Consider the following 18461-nt stretch of genomic DNA (forward strand, 5'->3'; position numbering starts at 1 on the left):
CGGCTCACACTCTGTCTCTCTCTCTGTCTCAAAAAAATTAATAAAAACGTAAAAAATAATAATAATAAATAAAAAAAAATGAAATGTCTGGTTTTCAAGAAAAGCTGGGGATTTGTGCTTCTATGTGAAGTGTTCTGATTTGCAAATGTTGCCAAACAATTGAAAGAAAATTAAAATACTCTTCGGCTGACCTTCTACCCCCTAAAGAAAACTCAGTCTGTGAGCAGAATGGATCCCCAAGTTGCCAGTTTGCAGATTCGGGTCCCTTCAAAACTTTCTGTGGTGCTCTACCTGGGAGGATACTAGAGTTCTAGAGTTGTTGAGTTTAAACTCGAGGGTTTAAGGAGTCTAGACATGGGAGCAAACATGTGTTTTAATTATAAGGTGCATTGCTGGAGAGAGAAAAGCCATTGTCTTCTGTCCTCTCTAGGGATGGCCTGCCAAGCCTCGCCCTCTGGCTTCTGACCCTGGAGAAGGTCAAATTCCATTATGGCTGAGCCCAGTGGCCAAGAACCACAGCAAGAACAGATTTTTGAGCCCTGGGCACGGTGCACATCCTCGATACAGTTGAGTGGGTCTCCTGTAACGGGCAAGGAGTGGGACAGATCTGAGCCTCGGTCCTGGCTGGGAAGTTAGTTGAACATCTCTGGGTGCGTTTCTCATCCGTAGCATAGGGGCAACAGTACAAGGCTGTGCTGCGGACAGGTGTTCATTCAGGAAAACCAACTCTAGCTCAGGCCAGGAAGGCACTTCGAATGAATTTCTGGTGTCCATGACAATAACATTTGACCAATACCTCTTTGGATCACGGATATCTGAATAAAAATCTAAGTTAGAGATGAGCCCATAGAGAACTCATTATAGGGTTTGCTGCACGACCTAAATTCGTGAGAGAGTGTCCACACATCCTTCCAATGGATAGTGATTGTAGATCTTGTGACCACTTTTCTATAAAGTTCCAGGGGCACGTGGAGATCGCTGCACCCCGACCAGCAAACAAACCCCTGGACTAAGAGCTTCCTGCCCCTACACAGAGGACCATGTCCCTGAAGCTCTGTGGATGGAAGAAATCTCATCTTCAGCCAGAGTCCAGGCGAAAGACCTCATCCAGACAGTGGACAGCAGCCTGTAGGGTAGAGCTCAGCTTGACTAGAGGCCAAGCTGTCCATCTTCCCACCTGTAAAATGGGAACAATAACACTACCTACTTCTTAGGGTCCTCCCAGAGATGAACCGATCCACTGTAAAGAAAGAACCTGGCCCACAGGATTTCTCATTAAATGATAACAGTTGGTGATTATTTTTAGCTACGTGGGGTGGAAGAGACTGCCCAGCCCATCTGGCTGTGTGGCTCCCTCCCCTCGATGATGCCCCTGCACTCTCCAAAGCATCTGAGCGAGTTGGCCACTTTCCCCTGGATGTCTGTGGACTGGCCCGTGGAACGCAAGCCGCCTTCCCGACCACCTGTCTGGCACACATCTGGGGTAAGAAAACATTCCAAAGCCCTGAATCCTCTCTTTGGAACTGACTAAGCTCATTGCCCGAAGGCTATCTCTCATATTTTCTCTTTTATCCATTATTGACTTATAATTTCATTGCTAACCCTAAAAATTCACTGGGGCTTGCACCAAAGGGAGTTTTTGGGACCATTACCGTTGTGTGAACTTCAAACAGACTGCATCAACTCTCTCCTTGCCTGCAAACTTTAGGATCTAATTCTTTCCGACTGGTACTTTCTCTGGGCCCCTTGTGGGCCTCTGATAATTTCCACCTCTTCCTCTAGACCTATGGTATTTCTGCTGGGTCTTGTCCCCAGACATCCACCAAGCAATCAAATGATGTAGGGGCTTGAAAATTTGTAACTGTAGCCACAGCACACATATACCAGTCATCACGGGTGAAAGAAAATTCTCTCAGAGGTGAGTCACTTGACAGCTTAATATGGGCCAAAGGAAGGTGTCTGAGGAAAGTTTACCGAAAGGGGAGGAGAAGCCCTTGGTTTTGAAGCATCTAATGAGAAAATCTGAAATTTAATCTGCTGCCTACAGGGAAAGCTCTATGGAATAGAATGGGAAATAAAATGCAAAGGTATTTAATAAGATAAAGGGGTTATGACTGCTCTTTCTGTTGTCATCCCTTGATTCTTCTCTACCTGCCCCCCCAAAGGGGTACATTCTCTGATTTAATTTTTTTTAATGTTTATTTATTTTGGAGAGAGAGAGAGAGAGAGAGAGAGAGAGAGAGAACACAAGCAAATGGGGGTGGGGCAGAAAGAGAGAGACACAGAATCTGAAGCAGGCTCCAGGCTCTGAGTTGTCAGCACAGGGCCCAATGCGGGGCTCAAACTCACAGGCTGTGAGATCACGACCTGAGCTGAAGTCAGACACTTAACCGACTGAGCCACCCAGCCTCCCCTTATAGAGATGTCGTATTTATTCTGGAAATTTAAAGGGGAAAGCGCTAATATTTATTGAAAGCCAATGCATTGCTTCATCCAATCAGCCATGGCCCTCCCCAAATCTGTGACAGATTATCTGTCACTTGGTTTGCAGTAGGGGAAACTGAGGCTCAGCGTGATTACGTTTTGCCCAATATTCCACAGCTAGAATGTGGCAAAGCTGTGATTCAAAGCGCTGGCTCCAAAACCCATGCTCATGCCTCAAACCACATCTGGTAGGGAACCCCAGGAGGCTCTGTTTCTGTTGATGGCCCCTCTCCTGTGCCCACAGAGATCCAGCTGACACTCTGGAACCACAAAGGCACACAGCAGGGGCCGACATCTCCACCGCCCATCTGCTTCCAAATGCCTACAGTCCCCACGTAAGACCCGCGGATGGCATTTCCTCTCCCTGCTCGCCACCGCCTCCCTTGGGCCCCTGCTGACCCTCCTTGTCCCGTCTGCTAGGGACAAGGGAGAGAAATGCTACCCACGAAGCTTCTCTCCAAAACTCATCCACCTAAGTAAAACCAGACTCATACGCAACGAACAGGATTCTCCCCTCGAGCCGAATCACAGGGGTTCCTCCCCTACTGTTGCCTCAGATGGCCAGAAAACTGTACCTCTGTCAACACGTGCAAAGAGAGTCTGTAGCTTTCAATGGCTTCTCGAAGGGTTCTCGGAGATCCATGCCAAAGGGTTCTCCAAGCCCCTCGTCTTGGCAGATTTGCTCGCCCCGGTCCCCTTAGTGGCAAGGTGCTCACGGAGACTCTGCGCCGAGGGCTCGAGTCAGTTGCGTGGGTTCATGGACTTGGCTTCTCGACAGCAACTAACATTACAGGCCTGCACTGACTCTTACAATCAGGATGTATTCAGATTGACAACACGTGCCTTTTACAACCCAAGTTTCTAGTCACTCCCGGCCCGGGTGCTTGAACCTGGGTCGAACCCGGGTCCGCCTCATAACCTCAGCCTCTCAACTATGGACATTTGAAAAGGACACTTACCCCGATGGCTGCCTTTCCCACCAGAGCCGTTACCAGCACGATATGGAGATGACACATTCTGGCGAGCGTATGTGCAGTTGAAGGCCTCTTGTTTTGCTCGACACACAATTTCTTTTGCTGTCTATGCCTTTACGGGGGGGGGGGGGGGGAACATGTCCCCAGGGACTCAAGAACAAAGGATGCCAATTATTAACTAGGCATCGAATACTGTTTAATGTTTTGCAAACCAACTATCTTGATTAAACAAATGGCCACTTTGGAGCTGGGCTGAGTCACGGGGTGGTTTCTTTTCTGGGGAGAAAGTATCCAAAGGAAGTGGCAGGGTTAAAGAGCCCCAGCCCCTGGGTGCACCCCGGGGGCTGCCGAGTGTTCGATGCGGAAGGGCCGATAGTTAACTACCGTCTCACGCACGGGATGAAAGCCCCGGTCGGGTAAGGCTTCCGCTACAGGCCTTTGCCGTCGCTGATTCAGACAGAATGTTAACGGAGTTCTGATTCATCAAATCTCTAAACAGAATTAAGGCATGGACGGGCTCCTAACAACATCACACTCTCTATTCATGAAAGATAAAGGACGCAAAACTGCTATTGACAAACATTGATCCTGGGCCCTTTGAAGCATTGCCCATGGTTGCTTGTTGGCTTCAAAAGTTTTCTTTTAAATCTCATTACATCAGGTTTTCTGCTTTTTAATTATTTTTTTTTTCTCCTTTCCTTGGAGTCTTTCTTTGATCAAGAGGGTGAAGAAACCGTGATGCTCATATCCGGGGCCGGTCCTCCCTGTGTTCTGTATTTAGCTACCCTGGTTCCAGGTAAGGTTCCATAAAGCAACGTTACCTCTCAAGCGTGGGTTCTCAGGAACACGCTTATTGATTTCTTTAATAAGCATCATCTTGAGCTCTTGTAATCACCTGACTGCCCACAGTAATCTGTGTGAGGGCTCCGGGAATCCTCCGGCCCGGGGCCGGCATCCGGGTTCTGAAACCTTGCCGCCAGCTGAGGCGGGCGCTCGCCCGGGGCTCCTGCTCACCCATGTGCCGTAACCTATTTGGCACACGCAGGACCGCTCAGTGGCTGCTTCCACCTTTGGGAGACAGGTTGCCAGCCGCGAAGGGCCCCATGGGTACCAGCCCCGGAAAAGGCCAAAGTCAATGCCTCAGCCACCAGATGTCCTTGAAGGACAAACCGAGTCCTATCGTTTTTACCTCCTAAATAACTCCAAATTTGTCTTCTTTTCTCCACTTATTTTCTCTCCATTTCAGGCAGCCATCAACTCGCTCCTGGTCAATATCCACCTGACCTCTATGACACAGGTACACACCAGTCCCTTTTTCTGGAAAGTTCTCTGAACCCATCCCGGTGTTCCCCTAATCTTCACTCCCACCCTAACTCAGTTCTTAACTCCAACCCTCATCGCTCTTGAGCAAGTTTACTTGGTTAACTCACCCAGTCAATGCATCTTTCTGGTCTCAGCACAGACATGACTTCTTCAGAAGGCCTCGTGTGTTTTTCCTTCATAGCGCTAACCAAGGTCATGACTGCGGGCCTGTATTACTATTTCACGAATCTTCGTTGCCCACTGTTCCCACCAGACCGAAAGCTCCTAAGGCAGGCGTTCTGTTTTGCTGGCCATTGGATTCCTGGCATAGATGGATACCTGGCACTTGCCTGACCCATGGTAGGTGTTCGTATATCTTAGATGAATAACCGCTTTATTAAAGTGACAGTTGGATCCTTATTTATTTATTTATTTATTTACTCATTTATTTATATTTTTTTAATGTTTATTTATTTTTGAAAGACAGAGAAACAGACAGAGCATGAGCAGGGGAGGGGCAGAGAGAGAGAGAGAGAGAGAGAACCCGAAGTAGGCTCCAGTCTCCGAGCTGTCAGCACAGCTGGATCCCGACACGGGGCACGAACCCACGAACCCACGAACCGCGAGATCATGACCCGAGCTGAAGTCAGTCGCTTGTCCGACTGAGCCACCCAGGGCCCCCTAAAGTGACAGTTGGATACTTTATAATCAGGACACCTCCAATAGCATAACCAGCTCGATGTGAGAAACTAAAGTATTTGTGAAATTTCAAACACGCTTCAACTTGTTCACGAAGTTAATATCCATCGAATGTGCACCAGTGATCTGCCGTGAGCCAGGCATTGGCAAAGCAGGGACGGGGCAGGCAGAGAGAACTTCGCTCTCAAGGGGCACACGTTGCGTAAGTTAATTTTTGGTTAGTGATAAGTGTGAAAAAGAATGAAACAGGTGATGGACCAGAAATCCTTGTGGGTGGGGGATGTTTGCTGGGTGGGTCACCCGTGTGGCACTGAGGCCACTGCTGATGGTTCTCTGACCACAGAGCAAGGGCCAAAGAGGCAGAGCACGGGGGGGTCTGCTGTTTTCCACGTTTAAACTGCAGACCTCACGGCACCTGCACAGTTGGTTGTAAGTAGAAATAGACATTTTTAGGCAAGTCAAATCACCGAATCACTGAAGTGATGCAGGCGTCTCTTTTCCCCTCCACAGCCTTGTGTGAACTCGTGACCTTCTGATCTTGTGGAGTCTCAGAAAACCAGAAGCTTCTTTTCCTGGGTCAACAGGAAGTGACCTCAGCACGCTTGTAGTTCATCTTTTTAATACGGATTAATTTCCCTGACGTGTAGTTTCCCCTTTATCTCAAGCAAAAATTGAGCAATTTTGCTCTCCGTGTAATCACTGCAGGCCTCCCACATATTGTCTATTTCCCCAAGGCTCTGTTATCACAACAGTGTGGAATTGAATAAATTTCGGCACATGGCCCTAAAGGAGAGAATTCTCTAAAAAAATGTGTAGTCCTTTGAATTGAGGAAGACAAAAGGGTTAGCTTATCGTGTAATATGTCTTTATCTGGGGAGTTGGAACGGACCTTCCTGGGATCTCTGGTTTTTTTGGGTTTTTTTTGTTTTTAAATTCAAACACAGAGCCTTTAGTCCTCATTCCCATGTGGGTGTCTGATGCTATCGGGTCAATCTATTCTGTCCAAGTTCTGGGTGACATTTTCTCAAGAGTTGGGTTCCATCCCACTGGAGAGAGCCCCTATCCTGCCTTGAGGGGGGGTGCCTTGGGACTCTGGTTCTCTGTGGGCTGATTCTGCCACCCTAAGAAAAGACTTCCTCACGGTGACCTTGCCAGAGACCCACTCTCTGACGTACTGGTTAGGGATTGTTTTTATACAGCAACCAGCGGGTCTGAACCAACCTGTTCTGTGTTTATTTGTATTTACGTAACAACAGTCTTCTTCTTCCCACTGGGCCTTCAGCATGGGGTGGGGGGGTGTAGAATGGGGGGGCGGGGGGCAGCCTAGAGGAGTACCTGTGAACAGCAGCTGGGACTCAAAACAGACCTGGGAGAGCCCCCACTCTGCCCACATATCCCCGCTGTGGGGCTTTGAGCCAGTCATTTACGCTCTCCGGGCCTCAGTTTCCTCATCTGTAAAGAGGGGAAAATATAGTTGCCCCTTCATGGCATTACTGAGAGGTGCACATGAGAGCACAGAGGGAAGATGCTTACTTAACTCAGTGGCCCCCATAGAGTAGATTTGCAGAGCACGCTGGCTTTGATATCACTAACGTCTTTTTGTGGGATGAAACTTGCTGAGCCCCCCAGACCCTCTGAGATGAAAGGGCCCCGTGTTCAGTGAGTCTAGTCCCCAGCCCAGGGAAGGAATGAACCCCTTCACGGAGGGGACCTTTGTCTCACGTGTTCCTTCTCGGACAGGGGTCAGCAACCTTTCCCGAAAGGACCAGATAACGGATATGTTAGTTTTTTTCTGGCCGTGCATTTCTGTCGTGACTGCTGGGTCCTGCCGCCGCGTCACCGAAGCAGCCGCAGAGAATGTTTATGCCAGTGAGCGGGGCTGTGTTCCAATAAAACAGTATTTACAACACCGATCCCGGAGAAAGTGACGGGACACAGCCAGAGCATTGCACAACTTGAAGGGGCCCCTATGGAGACACGTCGGAAGCCAGTGGAGGGGCCTGGGCTGATGTGACACCACTGCCCTCAGAAAGTGTGCCCCCTGCTCCAGAATCATCAGAACTCTGTGGGGCATGGGGACTAAGGACGTTTGCTCATTTATTCATTCTGCAGGTATTTATTGGGCGCCTACAGCATGCCTGTGCTGTATGGGACAAAGAAGATGGGTCAGGTGCCAGCCTCATGAAGTTACATTCTCATGATGAGCTTCACTCAGATTCACGTGACTGGGCTTCCATTAAATTCAGAAAGGCTTCCCAGGGCGCCTGGGTGGCTCAGTCAGTTGAGCGTATGACTTGGTTTTGGCTCAGGTCACGATCTCCCGGTTTAGTGAGTTCGAGCCCCACGTCTGGCTCTGTGCTGGCCGTGTGGAGCCTGCTTGGGATTCTCTCTCTCTCTCCCTCTCTCTCTCTCTGCCCTTCCCCCGCTTGCGTTGTCTCTGTCTCTCTCAATAAACTTAAAAATAAATCACTAAACTTAAAAAAAAATTTTTTTTTTTAATTCGTAAACCCTTCCCTAACCAGAGAAGAGAAGACATCTTGCAGGGAAGTGCTCCTGTTCCTTCCTGTCATTCCCCGAGGCCCTTGCCTAATCCATTAACTTCCGGGGGGGGGACCCTCCTCTGGGGGAAAGGGAGCTGGGGAGCTGCCTTGTTAACTTGGCAGGGGGCCGGGATACCTTTCCCCGTGCTGCCCCAAGTCTCCCCGGTATGTTCACGTCCACCGTAAACTCGTGGGTACTGCCCACCCCCTTTTTCCTACCTAGGAGATACTAGGGTGTCCACCACCCCGCTGTGTTTATGAAAGCAAACCTACATTTACGGGGCAGCTTCTGTGTTCCGGGTGCTTTTACATTCCTAAGCTCATATAGTCTTTATTACTGCCCCATGAGTTGATTTGACCCATTTTATCGTCAAAGAAAACCACGCTCAGAGAGGTTCAATACCTCGCCCAAGGTCACCCAGCTTGAGACAGAGCCAGGTTTGAAGCCCCTCCCACTCTACTGCGTGGACGCCCGGGTCTTGGGATGTAGTTTTGCCAGGGTAATTTCCACGTTGTCTTCATACTGACTATTATATATTATTGGGGGTAGCAATGTGCCCAGTGGGTAGTAAGGAAACCCTGTCCTCCAGCATCAGCCACTATTGTTTGAGGCTGGGTTTCCTGGGAAACCCATACGGAGATGTTGGGATCTGTGGGCAGGAAGTTTATTGGGGAGTGCTTTTAGGATCACTACTCCTAGGGGAGTGAGGGGAGCGGGACAGGTAGAGGAAGAAGCTGGGTTGCAACGCAGTCACAACAGAGGCCCATCTCACGGAAAGTTCTAGAGCTGGGCTGGCCCTCAGTGTTGTCCTGCCATGAGCCATGGGGTATGCCTTTGTACTGGGATCATCCCGTCACTGGATGTGGGCTATCCCCATGGAAGGAGTGTGAGTGTGGTCAAGGCAACTCTGGTGAAGGGAAATTCTCTGAGAGGAACTCAGCGGAGAGCCTTCAGCAGCCAGTACCAGGCAGCTGAGGGAAAGAGGGCCCCATCTGTGGAGAGGGATCTGGTGGCGCACCACAGCACCCACCCCGACTATTAGCTGGAATTTGCTTAGCTGGAAAATCCGACTCAGGAAACCTGAATGGTTCAGTCAAGTTTTGGATAAGCATCCCCAGTCCATCCTTGGTCTAATTCAAGATGGCCGGAGTCACATTCGTGGCCAGGCTGAATCAGGTCCGTGGGGGCAATTACGGATGTTTAATTGGAGCAATCAATATCAAGCAGCAAACCAGACTCCTATTATGGAAATCATAAATTCTGCACTGTTAATAAACCGAGCTTATTTATAGCTGAGTTCCCTGCTGGCCAAAGATAAAGGAAAACCCTGATCACTTGGCATGATTTTCATGACACTTAAGTCAGTTTTATAGGAAAAATAAAGGGTTTCCCCCACCCTCCGGGAGGTCAATTCCGGTCAATTTCGATTTGAAAAACAAAACCCAAAAAACCTTGCGATCTGATGAGCACAGGCTGCACTGGGTAAACAGGATGGAGAATTCCACTGACACGCTCGCTGGCCGTCTCTTGCCAAAATGAGCCCTGCTCTTTGGCCGTTGGTGGCTGTGGCTCCTGTGATCCGCGAAGTTTGTAAAGAGACAAGAATCATCCGTGCCGCACAGCTGTGTGACTTCCAAGTGCGACGTGCAGCCCGATATGAATTAAACACCTCCGGATCTTCACACAATAATTGATCTGCCCATTTGTAGTTCTTTCCTTTCTTTAATCTTTCCGTGGGGCTTCAATCTTCCCTCTCATATTTTAAATTTCCTCTGTTCGGTGGTTGTCTATGGCAGAGAGTGGGGTGGTTTTTTTGTTTTTTTGTTTTTTTTCCTCCCCGATCTCTCCCATCCCATCAATCAGTTCTGCAGAAACACAAGTCTGTCCCTTGGATCTTCAGCCTCACAAAGAGCTATCACCTGGGCGATGTGATGCTTCTTGTTCTAAGTGCGGCTTTGATTTATTAAACATTTTTGAATGAAATTCTTGCATACGTTTTGCATGTTGGGAAGCCCTCCACCCCCACTCCAGCGTATAGAAAACCTGAAAGAGAGGTGGGGTCTGGAGATTTGGGTGTCCCTTTCTGTCTAGACTCGTCGCCTTTCCGAGTACAGCGTGCTATTTCCAAAAGCCTTTTCCCTCTTGTGGGAGGCAGACCTCTGAGCGCCCACCCCTCTGAAACGTACTTCTTCTAGACAGGGCCTGACATTGACATCTTTCCTAAGCGCATTTGCTTGCTAGCCCTGTGTTGTGCTGGCAAGAGCCTGGGTTGGCATCAGAGCTAGTGGCCAAGCTATTTGCTTGCCGTGTGATCTTGAGCAAATTAAAAAAAAAAAAATTTAATGTTTATTTGTTGTTGTTTTTTTTTTTTTTTTGAGAGAGAGAGAGAGCAGGGGAGGGACAGAGAGAGAGGGAGACGCAGAATCCAAAGCAGGTTCCAGGCTCCGAGCTGTCAGCACAGAGCCCGATGCGGGGCTCGAACTCACGGACCACGAGATCATGACCTGAGCTGAAGTCAAATGATTAACTGACTGAGCCACCCAGATGCCCCAATGAAGCAAATTTCTTCATCTCCCCGAGCCTATCTTAAATAATTTGGGGGTAAATTAACTGTGATGATATATGGGAAGGCGTTAGACGTGGAAACAACACACGTGCATACACACACAGAAGCGTGTGATTTATCTCCCCTGATCGTGTATTCTTTCATTCTTTTTGGAAGAACCCATTAAGTGCCGGTACTATGGCATTCGTACATGCCCAGGGACGTCTATCTCTGCCAAAGGAAAGCCAACTAGGCAAATCGGTAGCTATAAAACCAGGTGCTTGCTGAGGCCAACTCTGAGCCGTACCGGATGCATAGACATCGGAGGAAGGCATATTAGAAGAATGACAGGTGCCACGTGGGTCCCATTGGTCATTGCAGGATAACTCAGCTACCGCTCCACCTACCCACACACTCCAACCTCACACCATTCAGAAAAACCAGTTGCCACATTGGTAATTATTATCTGCCACCAACACGAATTTCTTGTGTCTTTCCGAGGGTAGAGATTGGAGGACGGATCACACCCACAGTCTCTACTTTCAAGGCCCTCGCTCCCCACCGGGGGAAGCATCCCTTAATTTCTCTATGACTCAGTTTCCTCATTTGGGACATGAGGGCAGTAGTAACAGGTACCTCATGGGGTTGCTATTACCATTAAGGGGGTTGTGCTGGGTAAAGTTCAAAATGCTTGATATCGTTTCAGGATGTAGTGAATGCTCTACAAGCATTTGTTAAATGACCCGCCCTCCGGGACTGTCTACGGTAGGGGCTTCAAATATTACTATCCAAAGCTGCACCAAGGGCCCTATTAATTAGTATAACGGAGGTTAAAAAAAAATAAATTTTGTGGGTGAAATGAGCGACATTTAAGATAGCAGGTAGACAGAATGACCGAGCAGGCTTCGTGACCTGGCATACACAAAATAAAAGAATCTGGTGAAGCCGGCTGCCCAACCCTACAGAGAAAACTTCCAGGTCTAGATATCCTTTTGGTCTTGCCTCTGATTCCTGGTCCGACCCAAAGGCCTGCTGGCCCACATTTGCAAAGTGACTCTTCCCTGCAAAGTGGTGTCAGAGTGCCTGCAAAATCGAAGTTGCGACTCATAAGGACCCACACGTGGGTGATTTTATGCCTCTTTGTTACATGTGGCAGAACCGCTTTCATGATAATGCCACCAGGTAGCCGGTTGGGAGGGGAAGCCATGTAGCTCCCATCCCCCTCTAATTAGCAGAAATTCCTTTTGTTTCCCCCAAAGCCTGACAGCTGTGGGATGGACAGCTTGGCTTAGATCAGTTCACAGCACAGAAAGTGTTTAGAACGGCTCCTGCCGCGTAGCACAGACCTCAGATGTTAAGCCATCACTACTGCCCTGTGACACAGAAACTGGCCAAGTGTTAGATCGCGTGGAACAGACGACAGGAGCGGTAGAATTTGAGAAGAGAGGAGCGGTAGAATTTGAGAAGAGGAAGCCTGGACCCTGTGGCCAGAAGCTAAATGGGGTCCAGCTCGAGCGCCCTCTGGCGTCAACGTGGTCCCTCCGGGCAAATCAGCAACTTTTCCGGAGCTTCAGTTTTTTTCCACCGTAGAATGTAGTCCATTCTGCCAATTTTGCCAACGTGGTGACGGAGGGCTGGAATGCTTCATAATCACAACGACCTCCCAGATATGAGACCCGGTTCTTCCCTCGCCCCCGCTCATCTCCCCTCTTCCCGGAACTGTAGAGCATTGATCTGGGTGCTGTCACTGTGCCTTGCACCCCACAGCCACTTCTGCAACTGTACCGTCCGAGCTTATCAGTTGGCCTGGAGACAGGTGATTTTTGTCCCGAAGAACCTCCTTTCGCCAGAGTCCACTTTCTCTCCTCTGACCTGCCGGGGTCTGGGGCGTGTGCTTCTCCCGCGTCCAAGCTCCCCGCAGCCCCTCCCCCAGCCCCAGGCAGGGGGGAGGTGCAAAGGAGGCAGGTGAGGTGTCCGTCTGAGTGTTTGCCTTCCAGATGTCTTTCTTGTCTGCCCTCTCAGCCGCTGTGGCAGCAGCGCCGCCACAGTGTGGCCCGTGTCCCCAGCATCGCCACCTGGACCTTCGCGGCAACCTCCGGCTTCTAAGCCCTGCCCTGAAACCCCACCTCGCCCGTGCCAGACAAGCCGTCTCCTAAAATGTCAATCTGGTTGTGTCACTGATCTGCTTAAAACTCATCAGAGGTGCCTCGTTGCCTACAGGACAAAGTCCAGATTGATTAGCTTGACATAGAAGCTCTGGCCCCTGGACCCTTTACGTTCCCCTCCCCGGCTTGGTTCCCACCTCTCCTGACCTCCATCCTCAACCCTCACCCAAAGCTCCAGTCACGTGCCTGCCTGATGCCTTCATTTACCTCCACTCCTGGTTCCCCGGGCCAGAAACATCTTCTCCCACCTCTGGCTTTTGGAGAACTGCATCCTTTTCTCTTTCAAGACTCAGCTCGAATTCTTGGTGACATTTTTCTCCCTCTAGAAGTTGGAGTCTTCTCTCTACCCTGAAGACTCCGGTGGCATTGTGTGCATTCACGACCTTAATACCTTGCTGTGTCACACCTGGTGGGGACACTTTGGGGCTGAGACTGTGATTCTCTTATCTCTGGGCGTTCAGCACGTGGCGCACAATACGTGCTCACTAATTGCCGAATGAAATGGATGTCTATGTGTCACCTCGGGAGTGTGGGAGATCGCAGGCATCGCAGAAGGGGGGAAGGAAGGAGAAGAGGGATGAGGGCAGGCTTAGACACAAGCAGTGGCGCCCTCTGGAGACGATAGGCCCCCAAATCTAGTCTGAGCCTACTCAGATGTTATCCTTGACCTCTATCCTTGCAGCCAAGGAGATAGAAGCGGCCCTAGCCGCAAATACATAAGGGAGCGTTTGTCAGGGGGCTCACGGGAATTGCTTCTTTCAGAAACAGGCGCCCTTCCCTGTCAAGACTCGTGTTCCTGCCGCTTCTGTCTTCAGCTGACCCCTCCCACGGGCTCCCATGAAGACCTTTGCTGCGAGCCTATCTTGTGCATTGGTGTCCACACGTAGGAATGGTGGAGTTAGGGCGTTCAGGGTTTGGATCAGAGAAATGCACATATTGCAAGGCAAGATTATTAATGTACTTTATAGAACATTCTAATGGTTCTTTTTACATTTTTTTTTATTAAAAAAATTTTTTCCTTCCCCTCCCCCATGGTCTTCTGTTAAGTTTCTCAGGATCCACATGAGAGTGAAAACATATGGTATCTGTCTTTCTGTGTATGGCTTATTTCACTTAGCATGACATTCTCCAGTTCCATCCACGTTGCTACAGAAGGCCGTATTTCATTCTTTCTCATTGCCACGTAGTACTCCATTGTGTATATAAACCACAGCTTCTTTATCCATTCATCAGTTGATGGACATTTGGGCTCTTTCCATCATTTGGCTATTGTTGAGAGTGCTGCTATAAACATTGGGGTACATGTACCCCTATACATCAGCACTCCTGTATCCCTTGGGTAAATTCCTAGCAGTGCTACTTCTGGGTCATAGGGTAGATCTATTTTTAATTTTTTGAGGAACCTCCACACTGTTTTCCAGAGCGGCTGCACCAGTTTGCATTCCCACCAACAGTGCAAGAGGGTTCCTGTTTCTCCACATCCTCGCCAGCATCTATAGTCGCCTGATTTGTTCATTTTAGCCACTCTGACTGGCATGAGGTGGTTAAAAAAAAAAAAAAAAAGAGGTTAGAGAGGGGGGAGCCAAAACATAAGAGACTCTTAAAAACTGAGAACAAACTGAGGGTTGATGGGGGGGTGGGAGGGAGGGGAGGGTGGGTGATGGGTATTGAGGAGGGCACCTGTTGGGATGAGCACTGGGTGCTGTATGGAAACCAGTCTGACAATAAATTTCATATTAAAAAAAAAGAACTCTAGTGAGAGATATGAGAACAGTCTTCCAAAAAAATTTTTTTTAATGTTTATTTATTTTTGAGAGAGAGAGAGACAGAGCATGAGTGGAGGGAGGGGCAGAGAGAGAGGGAGATACAGAATCCAAAGCAGGCTCCAGGCTGCGAGCTGTCGGCACAGAGCCTGATGCGGGGCTCGAACTCACGAACCGCGAGATCATGACCTGAGCTGAAGTCAGATGCCCAACCGACTGAGCCATCCAGGTACCCCTATAACATCTTAATGGTTCTTTTATGAGGCTGGCACTCTTCATTTGACTCCTCCCCTTGCGTATGTGTACCCAAGGAAATCACAATAAAACCGTTATACATCTGAATGCATTTCTAGAAAAAAAAAATCTGTATTTTCTTAAAGCCAAGCACATTTTGTGATTGGATTTGGGACTTTGTGATCACATTGAGGCCAGCAGACCGCAGAGGTCTTCAGATCCCTTTCTAGATGGACTTTCTTCCAGCCTTTCTCATGAAATTGGTTCTTTGAGATGTTCTTCCCAGAGGTATCTTTCCAACATCTACACCGGAGATGGCACCCACCCCAGAGGGACACACACACAGAGCCGTCAGAAGTTTCCAAGATTTTAAAGAATCATGGATTCACCAGTGGTATTTGGAGCGACTAGTCAATTCCTTGGTTTACATGGAGGTACAATTCCTTGCTTTCGCTCTCACAGTGCTGGAGCTGGCCCGTACTCTTCGTGATGGCAATATCTCTTCTCCTAGTCTACTTTTGCTAGCATCACATTGGTAGCTTGAAATCCACCACGTGGCAATATTTATATTACAGAAATTGGCAAATGCTGCGGCGTGGGGCTCCCCACCCCAGAGATCCAGCTGTTAAGTGCTCACCTACACACAACTGTACCCGATGGAGAAGAGAGACAGAGAGATCAGGTGACTTTCTCAATGTTGCACAGCTTGGTAGCTTAGAAGTGATTGAACAGGACTTTTAACTAATTTATTTATTTCTCCATGGTTATTTATTTTTGAGGGAGAGAAAGAGAGTGAGGGCACGCGATGGGGGAGGGGCAGAGAGAGAGAGGATCCCGAGCGGGCTTTGCGCTTGACAGCAGAAAGACTGATGCAGGGCTTGAACCCACGGATTGCGAGATCATGACCTGAGCCAAAGTCAGAAGTCTAACCGACTGAGCCACCCAGGCGCCCCTCAAACAGGACTTTTTAGAAGATGTAAAACTTGAACTGGGTTTCTAAGGGAATGTGAATAGAATAGAATAGAATAGAATAGAATAGAATAGAATAGAATAGAATAACGGCCCCCAAAGATACCCAAGCCCAAATTCCCTGGAACCTGGAACCCATTAATATGGCAAAAGGGACTTTGCAGATGTGAGTAAGGGCATGGACCTTGAAATTGAAAGATCATCTCGGGTTATCTGGGTGGGCCCCATTTCTTAAAGAAATGAGTCCTTAAAAGCAGAGAACTTCCTCTGGCTGGGTCAAAGGAGGAGACAGAAGAAAAAGAAGGAGAGATTCCAAGTGTGAGAGAGACCAGACTTTGAGCATGAGGGAAGAGGGCCATGTGCCAAGAATGTGGGTGGCCTTTAGCAGCTGAGAAATGACTGGGAGAGGTTAATCAGCCTGCCATCCATCCAACTACTAATCAGAAATGTAACCAGAATGTGGACCAAGGCGGTCAGGCCCTAAAGCCCTTGCTCAGCAAGACAAGTGCCTTCCAGCCTCGCTGTAATCAGCTGCCCGTGACCCACCAGGCCCCTCGGGCTGACCCAGCCCACGCTGGGCCCTCGCAAGGGACTCTTCCCCCTACAAGCTCCAAGGAGGGAAGCGTGGCCTCAAAATGCTGTAGCAGTTCAAGGTTTCATGGACACCACTAGCCGGAGAAAGGTTCTTTGGCTTTGATGGGAGGCAAGATCCCATCCACGCAGTTCCGGGAGATGGCTTTGCTCTGAACAGATAACTCAGTATAAAGGACAGGAAAAAGTAGAGGGGTGGAGGGAAGGGAGAGGAAGAGAGAGGGGGCGGGGTGAGAAGAGAGAGTCAGGATTTCACAGAGCCCAGCCCCAACCAGACACTCTCTGATGACCAGGGGAAAGGCTTTGAAAGTGGAAGGGCTGGGCCTCAAACCCAGTCCCTGAAAGTGGGGGTGGATCTCTGCAGAAATCACATGGGGACCCCTGCTGTGGAGCCAGGGAGACCGGGAAAGAGTTCAGGTGATAAAAAAAAAAAAAAAAAAAAAATGTTAATAGAGAACTGAAATGCATGTGGCTGTAATTCCAGTCTTCAGGTTCCCGGTCTGAAATCCCGAGAAGAATGCCATCACTCTGCTGTTTCTGTCCCCAGCCGGACTCCACTCCCCAGGGTGACGACACTCTCGGCCTCTGCACCTTTTGTCGTTTGTGATGTTAAGCGTGGCCAAGCAGGCACTTTGGTTTCAACGGCTTTTCTGTTAAACACGTCCCTTTCTCCCAGATCCCTGAACCACTTGGTGGCCACAAATGATACCATCCGGAAAGAAGATGGACCCCTTTCCCCAAGAAAGATGGGGTGTCCATGACTCTACCTAGGACAGAGGAACCCCCATGTTTTCAGCCCATTCTCCAGAAAGGACATGTTAAAGCACAAAAATGGAATCATGTCTCTTTCCTGCTAAAATCTTTGAATGCCTTTCTACTGTACTTAGACTAATATCCAAATTCCTTACTTGGTCAACCAGGCCTGAGAAGTCTGGCCCTTGCCTTCTGGCAACCTCACTTTGGACCATTCTCCTCCTTGCCCGCCAAGCTGCAGCTGAAGAGCCTCCTCTCAGTGCCTTAAAGACACCCTGTTCCCCATCATTGCCACAGGGCCTTTGCACATTCACTTTCCTTTTTTTGAGCCTTCCTTCAGGCCTCTCTTTGCATGCCTGGCTCCTTTGTCTTCTGTGGTCTCAGTTTAAATGCCTAGTGGCATTTCTTTTCCGAGAAGGGAAGGTCTATTATTTTCTATCTTGATATCCTTTAGGGAATTTCCACAATATGTAGTTCATTTATTTGTTGGCTGTCCCTTTCAAAGGCCACTCAAGCCCTTTCTCAGAGTTCAGGGACCTTTTCTGTCCTGTACATGCCTGTGTTCTCAGCGTGTAAGCACAGGCTTGTTGTTCAGTGAATATCTGATGAATCCATGAGCGGCTGAAGAAGGACAGGAAGCAGGAACAGAGGTGGGAACCGCTGCAAGAGGAGTGGTCATTGTTCCTGGGGGTAAATGTTTCTGAGGGTGACTATTCCTGGGGGTGACTGTTCCTGGGGGTGACTGTTCCTGGGGGTGACTATTCCTGGGGGTGACTGTTCCTGGGGGTGACTGTTCCTGGGGGTGACTATTCCTGGGGGTGACTGTTCCTGGGGGTGACTGTTCCTGGGAGTGACTGTTCCTTGGGGTAACTGTTCCTGGAGGTAAATGTTTCTGAAGGTGACTATTCCTGGGGGTGACTGTTCCTGGGGGTGACTGTTCCTGGGAGTGACTGTTCCTTGGGGTAACTGTTCCTGGAGGTAAATGTTTCTGAAGGTGACTATTCCTGGGGGTGACTGTTCCTGGGGGTGACTGTTCCTGGGAGTGGCTGTTCCTTGGGGTAACTGTTCCTGGAGGTAAATGTTTCTGAGGGTGACTATTCCTGGGGGTGACTGTTCCTGGGGGTGACTGTTCCTGGGGGTGACTATTCCTGGGGGTGACTGTTCCTGGGGGTGACTGTTCCTGGGGGTGACTGTTCCTGGGGGTGACTGTTCCTGGGAGTGACTGTTCCTTGGGGTAACTGTTCCTGGAGGTAAATGTTTCTGAAGGTGACTATTCCTGGGGGTGACTGTTCCTGGGGGTGACTGTTCCTGGGAGTGACTGTTCCTGGGGGTGACTGTTCCTGGGAGTGACTGTTCCTGAGAGTGACTGTTCCTGGGAGTGACTGTTCCTGGGAGTGGCTGTTCCTTGGGGTAACTGTTCCTGGAGGTAAATGTTTCTGAG

General features: G+C 49.2%; 1 protein-coding gene and 1 long non-coding RNA gene across 4 annotated transcripts in view; one reads left to right on the forward strand and one right to left on the reverse strand.

The window, feature by feature from the left end:
* HABP2 (hyaluronan binding protein 2) overlaps positions 1 to 3580 on the reverse strand; it is a 33158-nt gene extending 29578 nt beyond the window's left edge. For both annotated transcript variants that reach the window (XM_030334549.1, XM_030334548.1), the window contains exon 1: positions 3444 to 3580. In XM_030334549.1, the coding sequence (XP_030190409.1) occupies positions 3444 to 3500 (57 nt within the window). In that variant the 5' untranslated portion in view covers positions 3501 to 3580. The remainder of the gene's footprint in view (positions 1 to 3443) is intronic.
* Positions 3581 to 3695: 115 nt separating this feature from the next.
* On the forward strand, positions 3696 to 6250 carry LOC115527254. Of its 2 annotated transcripts, none has more exons than XR_003972874.1 (6): positions 3696 to 3874; positions 4164 to 4254; positions 4705 to 4755; positions 4963 to 5120; positions 5557 to 5661; positions 5970 to 6250. It is a non-coding gene; the product is annotated as an uncharacterized LOC115527254 (long non-coding RNA). The 2 variants fall into 2 exon arrangements; XR_003972873.1 differs by having other exon boundaries at positions 3698 to 3874; positions 5035 to 5120.
* Positions 6251 to 18461: the final 12211 nt, after the last annotated feature.

This window comes from Lynx canadensis, chromosome D2 (genome assembly GCF_007474595.2).
Source record: "Lynx canadensis isolate LIC74 chromosome D2, mLynCan4.pri.v2, whole genome shotgun sequence".
NCBI classification, from domain to species: domain Eukaryota; kingdom Metazoa; phylum Chordata; class Mammalia; order Carnivora; family Felidae; genus Lynx; species Lynx canadensis.